Source organism: Dermacentor silvarum, chromosome 1 (assembly GCF_013339745.2).
Source record: "Dermacentor silvarum isolate Dsil-2018 chromosome 1, BIME_Dsil_1.4, whole genome shotgun sequence".
NCBI lineage: Eukaryota > Metazoa > Arthropoda > Arachnida > Ixodida > Ixodidae > Dermacentor > Dermacentor silvarum.
In genome coordinates this window covers 110,909,754-110,930,804 of record NC_051154.1, presented here as the reverse complement: position 1 = coordinate 110,930,804, position 21,051 = coordinate 110,909,754, and the positions used below count along the sequence as shown (strand labels likewise).

The 21,051-nt window shown below is 45.3% G+C and overlaps 1 protein-coding gene across 1 annotated transcript in view; it reads right to left on the bottom strand.

The window, feature by feature from the left end:
- Nucleotides 1–7,515: 7,515 nt before the first annotated feature.
- Nucleotides 7,516–21,051, bottom strand: part of LOC119434954 (serine/arginine repetitive matrix protein 5-like) — a 67,091-nt gene continuing 53,555 nt past the window's right edge. The window contains exons 12-13 of the mRNA XM_037701956.2: nt 14,706–16,067; nt 7,516–7,924 (exon numbers count right to left, since the gene is read on the bottom strand). Of these exons, the coding sequence (XP_037557884.1) occupies nt 7,862–7,924; nt 14,706–16,067 (1,425 nt within the window). The 3' untranslated portion in view covers nt 7,516–7,861. The remainder of the gene's footprint in view (nt 7,925–14,705; nt 16,068–21,051) is intronic.

Below are 21,051 nucleotides of genomic sequence, written 5' to 3'. Positions count from 1 at the left end.
TTCCATTAGGATGTGCTGAGTGGTCTCTGGATCTTTACTGCAGCATACACATGCCTCATCTAGTTCCGAATATTTGCTCTGATATGTTTTGGTCCTTCGGCAACCGGCTCGAGCCTCAAATAGCAAGGCACTGCCCTTTGTTTTACCGTACAGATTTTCCCTTCTATTTTCTTTCTTCTCATTCTTGTAAATCTCCATTGTCCTTTTTGTTTCCATTCTTTGCATCCAATTCACGGTCTCTATTTCTCTCACTTTCTTTCTGATGACTCCTGGTTGTCTATTTACAGTTTCCATTATCCTGTACTTGGTTGCCAACTTCCTTGACCTCTTCCTCCACTCCGTGTCCACGCTTTTCGTGTAGAGATACTTGTGCACTTAAGCCGCCCATTTATTTTCATTCATTTTCCTGAGCCTTTCTTCAAAACTAATTTTGCTCTGTGCTTCTCTGACTTCAAAAGAGGCCCAACCCATGTCACCCTGCACTGCCTCATTTGTGGTATTACCGTGGGCTCCCAAAGCCAACCGGCCTACTGATCTTTGGTTAACTTTCAAACCCGACAAGATATCCGATTTTAAGCATAGAATGGCATTTGCGAATGTTAGCGCTGCCACCATTACTCCTTTCCTGATTCCACGCACCACCTCATACTTATTGTGGCCCCATAGTGCTCTGTGTTTCATTATAGCTGCATTCCACTTCCCCTTTATTTTCAGATTATCTTGGTGGTTGCTTGAGTAATTCTTTCCTTCGTTTATGTGTACGCCGAGCTACTTATATTGCTTCACTATGGGTGTTACTTGCTGCTGAATTGACACCACGAAGTTACTCGTCTCTTCATTAAAGATCATAATTCCAGATTTTTTGTGCTAAACTTAAGGCCTAGATTTGTCGCTGCATTCCCACAGATATTCGCAAGTATCTGTACATCTTTTTTTTTATTGTCCGCTAGTAGCACAATGTCGTCTGCGTACATCAGTCTAGGGACCTTCTGTTGCACCATTTGTCCATTACGCAATCAAAACCTAATTCGCTGTTTTCCAGTCGTCTTTCTATACCCTTAACGTAAAGCGTGAACAACAATGGTGACAGAGGGCATCCTTGCTTCAATCCTTGGTGAATTCCCACCATTTCATTACCTTTTCTACCTTCCCATACCACTTGTACTTGTTTGTCTCTATACATCTCCCTCAGCAGCTCCACGAAATCGTCATCTATGCCTTCATGCTGAAGAATATCCCATAACAATTCCCTGTCTACGTTGTCATAAGCTCCTTTAATATCTAGAAATGCTATCGATAAAGGTTTTTTCTGAGCTACTGAAATCTCTATGCACTGAGTTAGTACAAACATATTATCCTCTAAGCGTCTGCCTGGCCTGAAGCCATTCTGTAGTTCCCCCAATATATCGTTTTTGTCCGCGAACTTCGACAGTTCTAATTTTATGGCTTGCATTGCCATTTTACATATCACCGACGTTACTGTAACTGTCCTGTACGAGCTAGTCTTATCCTTATCTCTTTTGCCTTTGTAGATGAGATTCATCTTGCTTTCACGCCATCCAACGGAAATTTTCTTTGTTCTAATCACTTGCTCTATGGCATTGGTCAACAGTGCCTTGCTTCTTGGACCGTGGTTTTTGATTATCTGTATTGGAATTTCATCGGGTCCTGCTGCCGTGTTGTTAGGGACATTTCCTACTGCCTTTTTCCAATAAAAGCTTTCTATGCTAAATTTCGATCTCTCAGGCCTCTCTGCTGTTGCTGGATATGTTGTCTGAACTACGCTTTTTCTCGTGCCGGAGTTATCCCTAATAACGTCTGTGATGTACCGCAGCGCATCGTCTCCTTCGTAGATGTTACCGTCTTCATCCCTTATAGCCGTTTGCGAGTTTTTAGTTGGAGCTCCGGGTGCTTTTATATGGTTCCAGAATCTTTTTGGGGCACCTTTGTCTCTTTTGTGAATGGTATGCACCCTACGTTCACTTGCGCATTTAATTTTCTCCTGCACGAGCTCACTCGCCACCCTTTTCTCGGTATGTATTCCATCTAAGGAGCACCTCTTCTTCTTGTAATTCCAACTTTTTGGCTTCTCGATGAGCCCTAGATGCCTCTTTACGCTCTTCTATAGCTTGATTTATTTCCTTGTTCCACTACTTACGTGGTTTCCTCTTTCCAATCCAACGATTGTTTGCCGTGTCTATGCTGCATAACGTCCACCAGTTCCTTATATTCCCAGACTGCTGTAGGAAAAGCCTAATGATTTTCTTCTCTCTGTTGTTTGCGATCTCTGTTATTTGCTCGTCATTCATTTTTAGAAACTCCGAGGCTATTGGTTCTTGTTCTGCGTTGGTATCTCGCCCAAACTTTAATGCTAAACGTCTATGATCGCTTCCCAGGCTATTTTTTTTTTTTTCATTTTCGTCCATTATCATTTGGTCTAGTTGTTCGTAGACTATTTCTGAGACTAAGGCGTAGTCGACACATAACTGCCTGTTTCCGCATTTCCACGTTACCTGTCCATGACACTCATTCTCCCTGTTAACTACTATAAGGTTCTGTTCATCACACAGATCCAGCACTAGAGAGCCGTTGTAATCAGTATATCTGTCTAAATCGTTCATGTGTGCATTCATATCCCCCACTAATATCACCTGGCCCGATTTAATGAGCTCATTAATGTCGCTTCTAATGCAATCAACCAATTCCGTATTTTTTTTTCTCTGCTATCACAACCTGCCCATAGGCAAGCTACTCACAGCCACGTCTTTTTACCTTGTCATGTGCCGGTAATCCATAAATGCTCTTTACATGTCTCGTTTACCCTTCGCCACTGCAGACCTCGCCTAATTAGTACGCTTCCGCCTTTCCTTAACCCAGTCATTCTGTTGCACCATTCCCATACAAAATTGTCAATAACAGGCGGCTGCTCCAAATCTCGTAGATGCGTTTCGGTCAAGGCGTAAAACTCTAATCGCTTCATCATTCAGCTGCGTTTGAATTTCCAGCCATTTTTCCTGCTTGCGACCACCCTGCATGTTAATGTAGCAAATTTTACCTTCTCTATTCTTATCCTTTCTGCGTCTTTTCCTGACTCCTGGTCGTCTAATTCTGCCCTTTACTGGTGTTTCGCTACGTTCACTACTTAACCCTGCTTCCCGATTGCCTGGGGCCCGCCTAAAAAAGCTACAGCTCGCGCCGCGAATCGACGTCCGACCGGTGTTGCTACACTTTCACTAAAATGTATCCCGTCACGCACTAAAGCGCCTTCGTAGCCTGCTCGGTGCACTTCTCGGTTGATGTCAATGACCGTAAAATTCATTGCTAGAGTCCAAATTTCCCTGTTTTCTGCTAGAACTACCCTTTCAATTTCATACTCCTGCCTTTCAACCTCTGGCATCGTGCACACCGCGATTTGTACTTCTATTCAAACATTCCGCGGGTCGGTGACCCCTTTGGCTATTTGCTTTGTGATCCCCGCCCCTCGTCCTTGCAGTACGTCAATCACTCCGCTCATTATCACCACTAGATGTCTCTCCTCCATTGTGTCTCACATGTGTTCCTTGGCCTTCGCTATCACCTCTCTAATCGGCTTTCCCGGAAGCGTTTTTCTATTTGCGCCCCCGTACCATATGATTGCGTTCGAGCGCCCTCGGCGAAAGCAACCACCTAAAAACGCGGTACGCGCGAGCGGCGCAGCGTGGCGCCAGCGGTCGAGCGCTGTACGGGGGCGCAAATAGTAATACGCTTCCCGAAGCGCGCTAACCTGGACTCGTTCGCCAGCACGTACCCTCTCTGTTATCGCCGGTTCTACTTTACGGATGTTGGAATCCCCAACAAAGACAACTCGACGCTTTTCTTCCCCCTCACCGCCGAAAGCTTCCCCCGAGGTCATAATGCCCTCCCCTCCTTTCTTATCCTTGCCCTTGGCTTTATTTTCTCCCGCGGCCGCGTCAGTGGTATCCCCTTCGTCACCATCACCGACATTTCCACCACTGCTTCCCGGCGTGGCGGGACTAGCTATTGTAAAGTCGCCGGCGCGGGGTTCGGCTGCTCGCATCGGAGCCAGCTGCGTTCGCGGTGCTCGTCTCGATGCGTTCACCATTGCTTTGCGGAATGGTGGCCCTCAGCTGCATTTCTGCGTTAGCTACCTTTTCTTTTACCTCTTTCCTCAGATTCTGCTCCCTTTTAAGTTCCTTTTCTAGCTTTCCAACCCGCTTAGCTAGCTTATCCTTCTGCTCTAGACGGTCTAGCCGAGACTATAGCACACACATCCAGATAAAATCTGCACCGTTCGCTTCGAGTGCCGACTTGAACCACGTTTCTTCCAACGCCCAAGAACGCTCGCACTCGACAACGCACGCGTGGGTTCCCCCTAGTACCAGCCATCGTCTTGTACTAACAAGGCGTAGATGTGACAAAAAAAAAAAAAAAAACAATTATTCGTTACCTACTTTTATCTAAGCAAAAAGGCCGAGAAACTGAAAAGCAAGAAAATAGTTATAAAGATTGCTTGGCTAAGCTAACACTCCTAAAAAAACCAAGAGCGAAATATGAAATAACAAAATTTCTCTTTGGCACGCTGCTCCTGCTGCGCCGAGACGGCACCTCCCAAGAGCGAAATATGAAATAACAAAACTTCTCTTTGGCACGCTGCTCCTGCTGCGCCGAGACGGCACCTCAACACGTCCGCTCCCGTCGGTTTCACTCGCTGACCGCGGCGCCATCTATCGGCGAGTAGCAGAGCTACTCGGTGCTGAACATATTCTGGACGCTCGCGCGCATTGTCAACACCTAAATGTTCTTACGCCGTGGTCTTGGTGCGACCTTTGTGCGTACTATGTTCTCGCCGCTCAGTCTGCGTTGAAGCGATACACGGCACGAAAGTCACTTCGCTAGCTGTTGCCACTGCGCTTGCTCACGCCAGCGTTTTGACAGCGAGTGTCCGCGGTCATCGAGTGCGATGTGTTCATGTTTGCTGTGCGCGCTGACACTATGCTAGTTAACCCTTTCAGCCGGTATGTACACAATTGTGTACACCAAGGTAGTGCATCAACAGCAAAAGCACAGATGAAAGTAATATTTAAAATGTGCTGCATATATCTTAGAACACTTCGAATTGCAATTGTGCTGCAATTTTGTATAACATGTGCAAAATGTTTTAGTAAAATGAGTTGGAGCGTAGATAGTCGGATGTTTTTGCTTGGCGTCACTATGTTGTTGTACGTAGGGGGTTCACTATTGTTTTTCACAATGTCATGCACCAGTCATTATTCCAGAGGCTGGATAAGTACTTCAAGCTTTCAACACATGAAATAGTTGGGTGTTCTCATATTTGATGTTCCTGTAGTTAGTTTTTGTTTGGAGTTCACATTCTGTAAACTTGACAAAACTCACTAAATTCTAAATTTTTTTCTGTAGCTGTACACATTCTGTGATTCTGAAGATGCAACAAATGTGGCGAAGACGCGTTTACTATCGCAATCGATGGTACCCCTTTCGGGCGAAACTGCGACTTTAAGGCGAATGCCTTAAGGTGGCGGTCGCACTCCGGCGGCACGCGCTCGGCATTTTAGTCATTGTTTGCGGACGCACTGTGCTTCCTGCGCTCATTGGACAAATGAGAACTTTAATGCGTTAGAAAGCTTAATTTCTGCGCTTTCCAATGATAGCTAGTATTATTTTCTAGCCTCAAGCGTTACCTAACGGCAGTCAAAACAATGGGAGCAAAAAACGGCGTTTCTGCTGTACTAGCCTCCGCAGTACTGTCATTCCGACTAAACTGTTCAACATAACAAAATGAAATTTGCTGTCTTTAAATGAAATGTTATACAATGTTTCTACGAAGAGAAATTGCGTGTAAAGCAATTAGAAATTTATATAGGCGCCAATAAAAATGGGCAAAACTACAAAAGTTTATGAATATCTTTTTTTTTTCTTTTAAACTCGGGACAATATCACAAGGTCGCTGCGAGGTACAAAAAAAAGTGAGGGAGCTCGCCTCGCGCTTCCCTCGCCCTCGTGCCACTGCTCGCGCGTTCGTAGTCTTCTACAGCTGGCTTCGACGCCGCTCACCATAAAGGGGAAGCGGAATGCAGCAATAGCTTTAGAATAGCGGCCCCAAAGAGCTTTGCTGGTGTTAGCGTTGGGACATGCAGGGGTAAAGAATTTTAGAATAGGGCTTTGCGTTTGCGAATAGCATCTTGCGCTTGCAGCGTCACTACGGTGTCAAAGAAAAACTATTATAAACAACAAATTAAACTATTTCATTTTATGATGAGTAATTGACTTTCATGTTCTCGCGTTTATTTCTAAATTAGAGGTTATTCATTAGCAACAAGCGATTTGCTACACTTAATTTTGAGTAACTTTACGTGCCTTCACCAGCCGCTTGTTTCATGTTAGACCTACGAGCCATTAAATCGACAAACGAATTCGGGATCAGCGGCGCCTAATAAATCAATCTTCATAACACACGTTAGTTAAGAGAAAGCAATAACTGCAGTCATTTCTCCTAGCTTAACTTCACGTGAAGCGTTACCACGAATCGAATCCAGTTTGGTGCTCCGTTAGAGCCGTCGCTTCGATGGGTGCCGCCATGTTTGTTGACGCAAAGATTTTGTGGCTCCCGCTAAGTAAAACGTGTCCGACGCAAAACCCAAACGCAGTTTGCGTCTCGCGCATGTGCAGTGGCTTCGACGCTATTTCTTTGGGGCCCTTGCCCCTATCTAAAACTCTTAATGCAACATAGAATTTGGTGCAACAGTAAATATGAGGTGGTGCGTGGAATCTAGTGAGGAGTAATGGGGCCAGCACTAACGTTTGTAAATCCAATTCTGTGCTAGCGTTCCTATCCCGCCCCTCCCGCTCAAAGGCGTTGAGGGAAAGGGCAACGGCGGCGCTGGGGACGAGAGAAATGTTAGCAGCAGCGCAGTGCTTAGGGCAATCACGGTGGTGGCACTGAGGAAGGAAATGTCAGCGGCGGCACCCGTAGAACATTCTGGAAACGGCGGCTTGTATACGTCGCTGCGTGGGCTTAACTTCATTCCACATCGCTATGGGTCCAACTAGGCTTTCGCCTTCACATTCTGAGAAAGTTCGAAGCAGCCCCCATAATTATGTTTTACAGGCGGCCGCGGAAAACTCGCTAAAAATTTTACCCCACATAATGAATGCACCCCCCCCCCCCCCTAACTTAGAGCACATTTTTCGGGGAAAAAAAGTACGTTCATTATGGGAATACGATACCTCCGCACGTATGTAAACCTTGGCTTATCTGGAACATCCTGTACAATTTCACAACTGACATGATTAATCCAACTACACAACACTTGGCCTTCTTGCAGATGTATCTCATTACTGGCAGTTTGAAGGTGGCAGCCCGAGTGATTAATGAAAATTTTTTTTCAAGTAAGCTTATAAGATGGGAGTACATGTTAAACTAAGTCTTTTAGCATTCAGAGAATACCACGCCAAATATTTTTCAATACCGAATTTATCGACCCAAGAGACAATAAGTGATTTTGGGAGACATATATTCCACACACTCACATGAACATATTTTTAAAAGATGCAGAATGCTGTTCCTTGCATTGTAGGCTTCACTTAACTAAAATTTCTTGGACACCGAAGCACAAAATCTACAGTAGCAAGTATGAATGCCTTGTCGTAATGAGAATGTTGGATCACATCACTTATGGTAACCAGGGGGGGAAAAAAGAGGGACGAACAGAAGACTCCCAAGAAATGGACAGCAGTGCATGAAAAATCATGACCATGTGAGTTTCTCTTGGAAAAAAAATGCACACAACAAAGTGATTCATGAATGAAACAAGCATCACATCCAACGCTGATCACTTGGTGGTTATCTTGAGTACGGCTTGCTATTGTGTGATGAGCTCAACTTCTCTTTCACTGATGAAGGCATCTGGAAAGAAAGCGGCCATCCAGTCAGTACACTTGAAAACTTTAGCTGGTGCTGAAACAAACCACTCTAATTAATCTAGTTAACTGGACTAGTTAATCTAGTTAAACATGGAGCTAAAGTAAGGAGACATTTATCTCAACACATGCCACAGCTGCTTGCTCAACATAACTATCTATTACTTGCGTGCCAAACAGAAAGAGAAAAAGAAATAGAATGCTACATGAGCAACCAAAGGCGAGAGAGAGACAGAAGGGGAAAGGCAGGGACACCAAAGGCAAGGTAATTTCTGTGGCTAGTGCGAGCACAGTCAGGGCATAAGCAAGTGGCAGAAAGCCTTGCAGAAAATTCTGCAGTTTTGGGAAGTTGTAAGACTGGTGCAATCAGCAACTCTTCACATGTGGCCAAAAGCTGACAATCACTAATGACAGTGCCAAGTTGTCATCCAAGAGCACTGCATACTTGACTAGTTGTCGCCAAATACACTAACGTGTTTTCAGAGCACCTACCTCTGCTCAGGACACTCTAGAACGTGTGCAGCATGAATGTGGCCCAAGAAAGCAGAGAGCAAGTGGCCTGCCTAGGCAGACTACTTGTGCCTTGAAATATTAGTGAATGCATAATGAAAACCTTGCAAAAGTATGTTGAGAACCAGTGTGGCTCCTCGGCATAACCTCCAAGATTAGTTACCGTTTGCAGTGCACTGAAAATTTGGGATGCCAAGCGCAGAGATTTGTGTCAGATCTGCTAACCACCAGGTGCAAGTGTCAGCAAGCAGCTATTTAAACGCAGTGAATAAGAAAATAAGACATTTTCTAGCCCTGCAGCTTTATCATTTTGCTTCAATTGCATATACGACTCATTTATAACCAATTTAGCCATAGTGAAATTTTGCTGCAATAGACTTTTCTCAAGTTGTAATGGTAATGCGCAGTGGTGCAGTATTGTGGAGGCAAGCAGATTTATTGGGAAGTTTGTGTGTTCAAGTTTTTAAGAATATGAATGCCGTCTTAGCTAGTCTTGTGGTTACATCCGTTGCACACTACAAAATGAAAGCCTCTCCCAGGGATCTCCAATTTCCCCAATCCCATAACGTCATACCCTCTATGACGGTATGTTTCATAATCTCATCACTGCATCAAATTCTCTAATGTTTCCATTCCCTCTGCACCTATTCTATAACTGTATTTGACCACAAGTTATCTTGCATGCACCATGCAACTTGTTCATTTTACTTGTCCAAATGTGCTTCAACCAATTTTTATATTCTTCAGCAGACTTTTCTTGATCTAGGCCCGATATGACTACTTGGCCTGGATAAACGTATTCTTCAGATCTTGCAAAGGGCAGCGCACAAGTGGTACGGAAAGAGACACAGGTCGGGATTTTTTATTGAAGATGCCGACTACCAAATGCCTCTCATTCCCCTTACGAAAATGTTGGACATTAGTTTTTTGCATATTAACATTAAAACATACTCTTAAGACACTGCTGGTTCAGGTTGCCAAGATTCGTTGCAAGTCACCTCTAGCATTGCTAAAAAAGCAATATCATTCAAACCTGCAGCTTGCCGAGACATCCCCCCCTTTAAAAAAGTACCAACACAAAAATTTCGCATCGATTTTTATTTTCTCTTTATTATGTGATGTGATTGGTCCCGGCCACCTTGGAGCACCTTTTGGAGCATCTAAAACATCACTTTGGAGTACCAAATTAATCTTGCAGCAGTTACCAAGCACACATATTACTTCACTTTGAGATACCAAATTAACCATTTGTAGCAGTTACCAAGCGCATTTTCCCACACATATTTATTCTAGCTAGAGCCGTACTACCATGTTCTCAGATGAAAATCGGTATATGCACATGCATGCATATTCTTGCCTAGGATATCCCAGAGATTAATTTCACTGATTGCTATTAATTTTCCTGTGGAGAACTTTAAGTTTATTCCCGTGACTCCAGGCCTCCTAATACACAAACACTTTCCCAATGCAATTCATACTAGATGTCTTTCAAGGAGGCTTTCCGCAATGCTTATGTGGGGTGTGTAAGACAAGACCTTTCAAGCTAAAGCAGAAAGAGCGCTCCCGATTACACGCTCCCGCTTTCAGTACAAGTGTTGCAGTTGTGTGGGGAAGTCTACCTGCTGTGCTGATCTATTGGCTGATGGCCAGAATCCTTAGGTTCACAACTCCTTGTGGTTCATAAAATGCAAGGCTAAATAAGTGTATGGGCCTTCATGCCCAAAACCTACTCAGAACTATGAGGTGCAGTAATAGAAGGCTCTAGATTAACGTTGACGAGTTCTTTACCACACTTTTTTTTGTGTTTCACACCCACTGGGCCGTAGCCAAGATTCAATAGTGACACCCCATTCTCTCCTTAGTAGCACAATTACATAGGCCTCTGCAGCAGGTGGAATGAAATATTCCACCCCCTGTATAATAAGTAAACTAAAACTTAGTATTTGTACTGTTCTGAATACAAACATGCATTTGTTGAGAACAGAAATGGTACGCTCAAATACGTACACCTTACTAATCACTCTAGGTATAATGCAATTAAATTTCATGTTAACTCTTTCCGTACCGTGCCCATTGGGCATGGTTAGCCCTCTACGATAGTTTGAAACGCTGCTTTCGAGACCTTCCGCGCCACTCACGGACAATACTGCGCTATCGGACGTGAAGGAAGAGAACTATATTTTATTTTTCTAAGCAGTTCACTTTTTACCCGCGAGGCAGCGATTTTTAAACATGCTCCGAAGTTTCGCAATCGTCAAAGGCGAACAAAAAAAATGGCTGCCCACTATCGATGGTTTGCAACGCCGCTTTCGAGACTTCCGCACCACTCACGGACACACTGCGCCATCGGACATGAAAGAGACTAAACTATATTTTTGTTTTCTAAGCAGTTCACTTTTTTCCTGCCAGGTGTTGATTTTTAAACGCGCCCCGAAGTAGACGGCATAAATGTCCGGCTGCAGAAACGGCGCACGTGCTCCAGGAGATCGCAGATATCGCGATTCCACTGCCTCTGCGGCTGATCTTAACAATACATCGAATAGCAGCGAGTCAGAGGACGCTGACTTTTCGTCGGTCTTTTGAGTCTGAAAGCGACGACGCAAACCAGCCCGGAACATCGGCGGCCACAACCCGGCACACCCAACTGTAGTGCTTGCAGTTTGATTTGAGTTGTAGTGCTTGCAATTTTTGATTTCTTTGGAGATAGTGCTTGTATATCTCACAATTTTCGTGACATTTTTTTCTTAGTAGATACGAGCGTGTCTTTACAAACTTTGTTCATTTTTATAACACAATCTTGCTTTTTAACAATTTATATCTTTTTTTATGACATACATCTCGTTAATAAAATGTTTATGCGTGAAAAGAGCATTCATTTTTGCTTTCTGTTTATGTATTACATTAAATATTGACTGTAGTACATAGTTCCTTCAGAAAAAAAAAAAAACATCTGCCGTAACATAAAGAAAACACCTATTTACCCCATGGTAGGGAAAGAGAAATAACTTCCACTTTACAGGCAGTTCTCGAGAACGGCCATTGACGGCCATGAGCTCACACGTTCCTGTTAACATATTTGAGCTCTGTACTTTTTCGCGGACAATAAGCAAATAGAGCTAGTTGAACGTTCATACTTGACAAAACAGTGCTAAAGAGACGAGGCAGAAGAGGGCGTGCGTGGCTGCCTGTCCCTGTCTGTTTAAAGCTATTTTTGTCAAGTACGGGCGTCTATAAAAATGCGAGGCAGCCGCGGTGGCCTTTCGCAAGCAAAGTGAAAGGCGCTAGCATCAAATTCGCACAATATCACAGTACTAGACTACGTTGGCAGCCATAGATGCGCTTGTTTTATCATTGCTTGTCACACTGATGCTGCACTCTTGTAGTCTCCCTCATTCAATTTTGCATGTGCAGTTTCATGCAAGTTCACCGAAGATGGCAACAAGCGCTTCTCAACAAAAGTGCAATTTTTGAGGGGACTTCGTGTAAATTATAAATCGCTTCCTTCCCGAAACAAAAGCATGTACACTACATATACCTTTAGTCTTAGGCTTGCGCAGAGGACACAATGGCCATCTTGATCTAACAGCACTGTAATCAAATTTGTGGAATGACGATTCGAGCGCATAAGTGTCAGTACGTGAAGCTCTGTGCAAGCTTGCCTGTTTTTGCATGCTACCAGCCGTTTGAACATGTGCAAATGTTCCACATGCACTCTAGCTCCACGAAGTGAACAGCAATGCAGTTCACTGCAGGGTACGCGTCTTGATGCTGGCGGCACCGATAACGAGACGTGGTGCTAAAGAAAATGTCTTTGTACCTAAGCTATCAGGGCAATTTTAGACAGTCGTGATGGGCAACGGTACTTTTTTAAACTGCTTCACGAACGAAAATTAAACTTGTCACTATGGTAAGCTGCATCCGTCTAGCTGTGACAACTGCAATTTGGAGACTAAATAAATGATTTCGGGCACCTGCTGTCCTCTGTTTGTCCCAAAGACCAAAACAAGACGTCTTGGCAGAGGCTCAGCACAAACTACGCAATTTCCCAAAAAATGTAGCAGGATGTAGCAGGTTTCACCTCTTGGCACAGTTCGGCTCAATTACCGTTAACAATCACATCACTGTATATTAGACAACTGAGACCTTAACGATCAAATGGTTCTGAAATTTTTTGAATGCGCTACCAACATTTAATTATACGTTCTTTTAATGTGAGCATTCCAAAACATATGCTGAAAACAGTGCACCTGTGTGGTGCAGGGTGTGCTCACAAAGACTTCTCAATGTATCATGAAAATTAGAGGTAGTGGTCATGTGGTATCACAAACCACTGTCACATGCATCAGTCGGCCGTGCTAATCAGTTACAAGATGAGAATTGCAGCTTCCGCACTGCGTTTGTGTAATATAGAAACGGGATTTCCAGATTCATTCAGTAAATAAAAGCGTATTGTTTTCTGATACTTTCGATAATTCGACATTCGGTCATTTTCTTTCGGGAATGTGAAATCGAATTATTGAGGCTTTACTGTAGTAGTACATAGAACAGACAGCAACCTTAAGGATCCACAATTTTTCGATTCACTGAGGTCCCTTCTCCTTTAGTATTATGTTAGCAATCCATGTACCTTTGAAGTCACGAGTCAGGTAATGTGCACAAAAGGTTGTAATCATTTTTGTAGAATAACCTGCCAATTTTTTGCCTTGGACATACCTTGAAAAGTAACTTAATTTTAAGTTATACCGTATTTACACGATTGTAAGTCGACTCAAATGTAGGTCGAACCCCCCAAAATTGCATGTCTCAAAAAAAGGGGGGGGGGGGGAGAGAGAGAAAAACCACGCGAGTGCATTCACACAAGGGAAATTTATTGGTGGGGTTGCTAAGACTACTCATCGTCACTAGAGTCGACCTCACTGGCACTGCTGTCGTCATAGCTGCTGCAGTCCCACAGAACATCGTCATCAAGTGAGAGTCCACACTTCGCGAACGACCGCACCACGACATCGCGTGGTACAGCCGCCCACGCAGAGAGGACCCACCCGCACACAGTAGCCAGGGATGCCGAATTTCCTCGCGCTGAAGCCGCCACTGCCGCACCACACGTTCACTGACTCCAAACTTGCGTCCCGCTGCGCAGTTGTTAGTTTCCTCGGCATGGAGGATAGCAGCCCGTTTGAACGCTGCTGTGAACGAGTGCCGAAAGTTCTTGGCACTCATGACAGGGCGACGATTCAGCACAACAGCAGAAGTAACAGATGCACGCGGCCGTCGAAAACAATCGTATCTCAAAGAAAAGATCTTACGCCAACTACCAATACCCCCCCAACGGCGGCAACGGCGGCTCTTCCGCCAGCTACCAATACCCCCCAAACGGCAGCTCTTCCATGATCGATGCTCCCACAAGAGCCGTGCGCTCTTGGTGCGCGCAATCAAAATGTATGCAATACGGTAAATTAATACGCTAGGCTTCTACCGTAACCATGGAAACATAGGTGCAAAGTTGTAACCACGCCCTGGCGCCCCTGAGTTCTCGTTTCTCTTGCCGCTACCAGCGGTACACGGTTCGGTTTCGATTGTAAGTCGACCCCCCAACATTGGATTGTCAACTTTGAAAAAATGGGTCGACCTACAATCGTGTAAATACGGTACTTGGAATGAGAATAGTTGTGCAACTATCTCCACAATCAGTAAATATAAAATGTTGTATTTATTATAGCAGGAACAGTAACTGAGGACTGTGTCCAGTAGCACTGCAATGTGTACTCCAGTTGTGCAGCTTTGACTGAATTACAACAACTACAAACCTTTGTTTCCGAAAAGCCCGTGCGGGTTTCCTTTGTAGCTTCATGCTACATCCAGGTGGATGTCAATTTTTTTTCCCCCTTTCATAAAGTTGTATATGAGTACCGTATCAATAATTGCCTTTTCAGGATTTTCAAACCTTTCCATTTCCTCATTATCCATAACAGTCAACCAGCATAGGATAACACCTATAGCTAGACCTCAAAAAACATGGCATTATGGTAAACTCCCGAGCCATTGCTGGAGACGATCCCTTTTGTGCATTTCACCACGTTCATTTAGTTGGTGTAGCTCCTTGACGACTTGAAAAGAAAGAATGCAACAAAACAGAATACCAAGAGCAGCCTTTGTTAAGAACAAAGTCACAAGAGATGGCAAGAAAACACACACACGCATGCATGGCTCTGAAGCATAACCAAATTATATAGCATAATAAGTGTAATGAAAATCACCTTGTAAGATGACTTTTCTACTCGGTCAGACTTGCTTGAAGACTTGTCTCCATCAGACTTGCTTTCACCATCAGACCTGTCCCGGTGTGAATTTTCTCTCTCTAGCTTCTCACCATCTACTTTGTCAGACTTGTCCCGGTCCGATGTTTTGTTTCGTTCCGAACTGTTGTTTTCCTTGATATCAGACCTATCTTTAGAACGGTCACGCTCAGACTTTCCTTTCTCAGGCTTCTCGGAACGATCTTTGTCGGACTTACCACGATCAGATTTGCTATCACGGTCAGATTTACCATCCCTGTCAGACTTGCTATCCCTGTCATATTTTTCCCTGTCTCTGTCTGACTTGTCTCTGTCGGATCTGTCCTTGTCAGACTTGCCCTTATCTGACCGACTCCTGTCACTTCTGTCTTTGTCCGATTTCTCCCTGTCAGATTTGCTCCTGTCTGACTTATCATTGTCTGTTTTGTCTTTCTCTGACCTATCCCTCTCTGACCGATCTCTATCAGATTTTTCCCGGTCGGATTTGCTTTTGTCCGAACGGCTACGATCAGATTTTTCCTTATCGGAACGGCTTGACTTTTCCTTAGAGCGATCCCTGTCTGACCTGTGCTTGTCACGTGAACGATCCCTTGACCTCCCCCTGGAGCGGTCTCTGGATCGGTCCCTAGTGCGATCTTTTGATCTGTTCCTTGCTTTTTCCTTAGAGCGGTCCCTTGATTTTCCCCTGGACCGGTCCCTTGACTTTCCCCTGGACCGGTCTCGGGACCGTTTCCTGGAGCGGTCCCTTGACCTCTTCCTTGAACGATCCTGTGACCTACCCTTGGAGCGGTCCCGTGATCTACCCCTGGAGCGGTCCCGTGACCTTCCCCTGGAGCGATCCCTTGATCTACCCCTGGAGCGATCCCTTGACCTAACCCTAGAGCGGTCTCTTGACCTTCCCTTTGAACGGCCACGTGACCTTCCTCGATCTCTGGACCGATCCCTTGATCTATCCCTCGATCGCCCCCTTGAACGCCTACGTGAACGGCTTCGGGATCTCTCACGGGAGCGGTCGCGTGACTTCCCTCTGTCCCTAGATCGCCCCCTAGAACGACCTCTTGACCTGGACCTTGAACGATCACGCGATCTATCTCTTGAACGATCACGCGACCTTCCACGTGATCGGCTACGAGACCGTGACCTGCTCTTTGATCGTGACCAATCACGAGAATGATCAGACTTGTCATCTCTATCAGCACTGGCCCGAGAGTTGTCATCAGCTACTTCGTCTTCAGACTCTTCTTCTTCTGCCTGTGGAGGACACTCAGTCTCTGGCCTCCAGATGCACACATTGCCATCCTCCGCACCAGTAACCACGAAGTACTGGAAACACATAAAATATCATGTTTAAAACTCTGAACACGATGACAATATCTGTAACTACACTTCCAACAAAAACACCACTCACTAAATGCTAATTTAACGCCCAGTACAAGAACAATCAACTGTACACGTGTTGCATCCACCTACTTTTTGACACTAGGATTGTGTGAATACAGTCGAGTCCCGCTACAACGAAATTCACGGGACACGCGAAAAATTTCGTTGTAGAGGAACTTCGTTGACGCGAAATTAGTATGTATATACGTACGCCAAACGGCAAAGCCGCGAACAAAACTGAAACCATCGTCCGGAAAATCTCCGCGAAAGCCTGGGGGCAAAGGTTGCAATGAACGGAAGGCAGTCGATATTGTCAACTTCACGAGAGAATGCATTCCGCGCCGTTGTTACAGGATTTTTCGTACATTGCGGCCGATGCCCAACTCAACGCGCGTGCCCGGCCGATCGTGAAACTCATTTTGCGGCACATGCACCGTCGCAATGAAGCGGTTTGAATTATCACAATTTCATTGCATATTTATGACAAAGTCGGCAAACTTGGCAAGCTTGCGCTTACCGGAAGTTTCATTTCCAGAAGTCGGTCAGCCTGGATTTCTTACGCTTCACGGCAAGCAAAGGCGTTACGCGAGTCTCACAGTCCGTGAAAAGAGCCATTGCAATGTCATTGTCGTGAGCTTTGATGAGGTCAAAAGGATCCATGACTTTCAAAGCAGTCGCCGGAGTCCGTGTGTCTAGCGGGTTGTCATTTTCCCCAGACGACGAGACGTTGCCATCATGTTGATAACAGCAGCTGCGTCGCGGCCGCCGTATCTTGAAAGCAATCTGCGCCGTCCACAAAGTGCATGCCTGTGCGGTCCTCATCTTCAAAGCGATCTGCGATGTGGGCAAAGTGCAACTAGTGCCAGTAGAGTCGTGTGCGTTGTTCTTTCGACGTTTAGTTCACATTGAAGCGAGACGGCACGGAGGTCAATTCGCTCACTGCTGTCGCGCCTTCTCATTCCAGCGTGTTGACAACGGGTTTCCGCAGTCGTAGAGCGAGATGTGTTCATGTTTACGTGACACTGTGCTTGGTATTTAGGTTAGTAAGCGAATGTTTACAAGTTTATATGGCCAATAAAACTACAATCCTTAGTTCATATAGCTTTCTACTAATCTGCTATCGCAATCGATGTTTGCGCCTTTCGGGCGAAGCTGCGAAATTTTTTCCTTCTGCTTTCTGCCTCGGCTATCATATGTGCCTTCTCAAGAGAGAGAAATTTACGCTTCTTCATTGGCGTAGCCATTTCGACCGGACACACACACCACAGAAGACGGCAGCGATTGTGGTGATCCCATGCAGTCTCGCGCAGGCGCGTGATGACCATGCGTAGCTACGAATTGCAGTGGCGTAAATCAGTACTTTGAACTTGATTTCGTTTGCGAAAACCTAGTTCAAGCAGACATACGATCGTCACAGCTTTGGAAGGGCTTTCTAATTTGACTACTCAGCAGTTAAAATTTCAATTTAGTCCCAGTTCTCGAAAAGTTCGTTGAAGCGGAAATACCGAATAAAACGCCTTCGTTATGGAGAAACTTTTTTATTACTTTTTATGGGCAGCTGACGGGGAATCGGAAAATCTTCGTTGCGGCGGAAATTTCGTTGTAGCAGCATTCGTTGTAGGGGGATTCGACTGTATTGAGAACTTCAAATACGAATCGAATATTATAATTTTACCATTGGTTTAATACTTTGCATTCAACATTGTTCATATATTCCGAACTGAAAGACAGCCCGATTAGGGTGAGCTGTTTATGTAGATTCACACAATGGAGGCATTCGTGAGCGGAAATATCATATGACAGCAAATATGCATTTACACAGCAGGGTGTGATAACAGATGATGGAGCTAACAAACCCAGCAGTTGCTGCCCCCAGCCCAGTCATAGTTCACCGAACCCCCTGATGGAAGGTTGGTTCGAGTGTAGAGGTTCAACTGCTCCGTCCGAAACACTCGGGAGAACAAGCATGAAACAAAACTTCTCCAGAACAACGAGACGTCACGCCAAAGGCCCTAGTGTGATGAATGCCTCATCATTTGAATAAGTATTCTTTTATTGCGCATCTTCTGGTTATTTTGCCAACAATGCGCGAGCTGTATGCCTCACAGTGATCAAAAACGAAAGTACTGCCAGCTGCAGCTATTTTATGGATGTTAACAGCACTTTTGCCTTGCCCATTCACCATACCCTCAAAGGGTTTTCCACACTCAAGGGCTTGCCATGCAATTAATAAACACAAAAGCTGGTGTGCGACAAAATGCTGCCAAGAATGGTGCATTGGCACATTAGCAGGGTCAGATGGCAAATGTGAAATGTTCTATTTTTTAAATCAGCAAACGTCAAATTAGCAATCATTTACTGTAATAGCTAACTAGTCAATTTTCATTCCTGTCAGACTAATTTTGATTTTTCAACTTTTCTACACCTTTGCACCCATCAGATCGCTCGATATAAAGCAGCTTTGCAGCCACAAAGAAAAACAAATGGATTCCCTTATCTTGCGCGAATCATTTCTTTATCACCATCATGCAGCAACTAGGACGCAGCAAAGAGAAACTCGAGATAACCAGGCAGATCTTGAAATGTCGGCCTTTGAACACTCGAAGCGCGCAGCTGCCAAATTCTGCACATAACAAGCGTGCCAGCAATTCAAAGTTGCGTCAGCCAATAGGAGTGCTGCCTGTGTGCCACGTGACTGCAGTAATGAATCGCTATGCTAGTTTTTCCTTTCTGCGCTCGCTTTTTGCTTTTATTTCTGCATAGGGAAATAAAGGCGTTTTCATGCGAGATGGGCAGACAAGTATTGCGGGAAAGCCGCTGCAGTGAGTGGCTTCAGTTCTCGTCGCGCATGTCTTTTCTTTTTTTATATGGGATCTAGCTGCAGGAAAACAGATCATACGATTGCAGTTTGGCAAAGTGTTTTCCGGGAACGTATGAACTGGTAAAAAAAAAAAGCCTAATTGTACTGGGTCACATTTTGTGTTTTCAATAGCGAACGTTGGCACTGGGAAATTGTACGTAACAGGAACATAACGAAGTTCTACTGTATTAGTGGATTTACTTCGCTCTCTCTTTGGCACGGTGCACTGGCTGGCAGCTGGGTGTGCCCTCCAAGATTGCCATGGCCTGGTGCAATCTCAGAGCCCACGAGCCAGTCTAGCCAATCCAACATGGCGAAGTTTACTTGCCTCCTCGATCACACAGTGAAGCGCTCTGTTGAGTGCAGTGTTTCCAATTAAATGGTTTTCCAGCTTAAATTAGCAGTTTGTGCTACCTAGCTGGAAAATCTATTCTCTTGTAGGCGGTGCATTTTTTAGCGGTTTCCTTAAAATGGTGTCCTCCCCCCTACCCCCCCCCCCTTTTTTTTCGGTACAAAAGCTCGTGTTTCACGTGGCCTAAACATGAAGCTTATCCCTTCGCCTTTAGAAGAGGGAATTATCATCCACGAACAGTGCGCTTAGCATTTCTACTTGGCATTTCTCCCCCCATTACTGTGCGGGCTGGTCTCTGAAGTAAAGATAAATGCTGTTTCAGTTACACACAGCCCAAGCACATTGTTCACAAGATCAGCAAGATGCAGGTCTATGGGGTCAGCATTGGCACTGACCCCGAACCCAGCCATGCCAACTAACAAATGCACACAGACGACATGCGAACATACCATGGACATTTTTCTGTAATTTTAATCAGTATCCGGTAGTTCAACTTCTGGCCAGTGATTGTAGTTCACGGAAGCACCTATCCAACAAATCCGAATTTTCGGAGTCCGAAAAATTGGTCGGCAACTACAGTGCAGTCCACTTATAACGATATCGAGAAAACCGAGAAATCCGATCGTTATAACCGATCATCGCTATATCTGGACTGCCGAAAAAAAAAAAATGCCGAATGTACCTTTGCAGTCCCAAAACCGAAACTGCCACTTGGGATAAAAAAAAAAATCGACGCTGTAGAAAGTAGGCCGTGGAAAATAAAACTTTTATTTATACCTCTAAATAGCGTCTCAATCGTTAGGCACGCTGAAATAGAAATCTTCACTTGCTTTCGCAGAAGTTTCGGATTCACAACCGCCGTGTGCATCGCGTCCATCTGCTGTGCGAACACTGGCGGCTATAATTTAGCGTGCATGAATTCAAAGAGCGACTCGATCGACGACGTTGCACTTTGGTTGAAACTCGGGGTCGGTGTCAAAGACGGGCCATTGTCAATCGCGTCGTCACTGCTGCTGCTGTCGTCGCACAACGCCGCCGTCTGTCGCGACAACAATCGCCCCATCGGAGTTCTCTTCACTGAACAAGGCAGCACTATTGCACTCAGAAGCTCCTCCATCGAAGCACCACCTATTTCATCGTAAGTAGCGACGTGCTCCCAGAGTTCGGACACCACCGTGTTGGTTTCGCTCATGGGGGTTTCGTCGTAGAGCACGAAGCCCGCCTTTTCCGTTGATTGGCATAGACACTGCTTCTAGCCTTCATGATCGTGGCGCTCCCGGTTTTCATAATCGTCGATATCATTCACTGCGCGAGCTCGTACTTCGTCTTGAAAAATTTGCAGCTTCGTCTCAGAGACGCAGCTTTGCGCTTTGTCGGCGCACCTCCCGCTGCTTCCGCAGTGCATTTCCGCGCTCGCTGAGAGAGGGAGATTGTAAAGGGAGCGTAGGCCGCGCAGGCGCCGCTTGCTTATCGCTTTCTCCCATCCATGCTTTCTCCCCCCCTCTTGCAAAATCAGTTTCATCTCAAGGATCGCGAGAACACGGCAGGGAGCGCAGCCGCCCCTCGCCAGAGGAGGCGTTGCCTTCGCTTATCGCCTTTCTTCCGCCCTCTCTTCGCGCGACCGCGGTGACGTGGAGGCAAAGCAGCTGGCGCCATCTTGTGCACACTGCACCAACTTGCAATGCTCTCCGTGGCTTTCGCAATCTGCGCGCGGT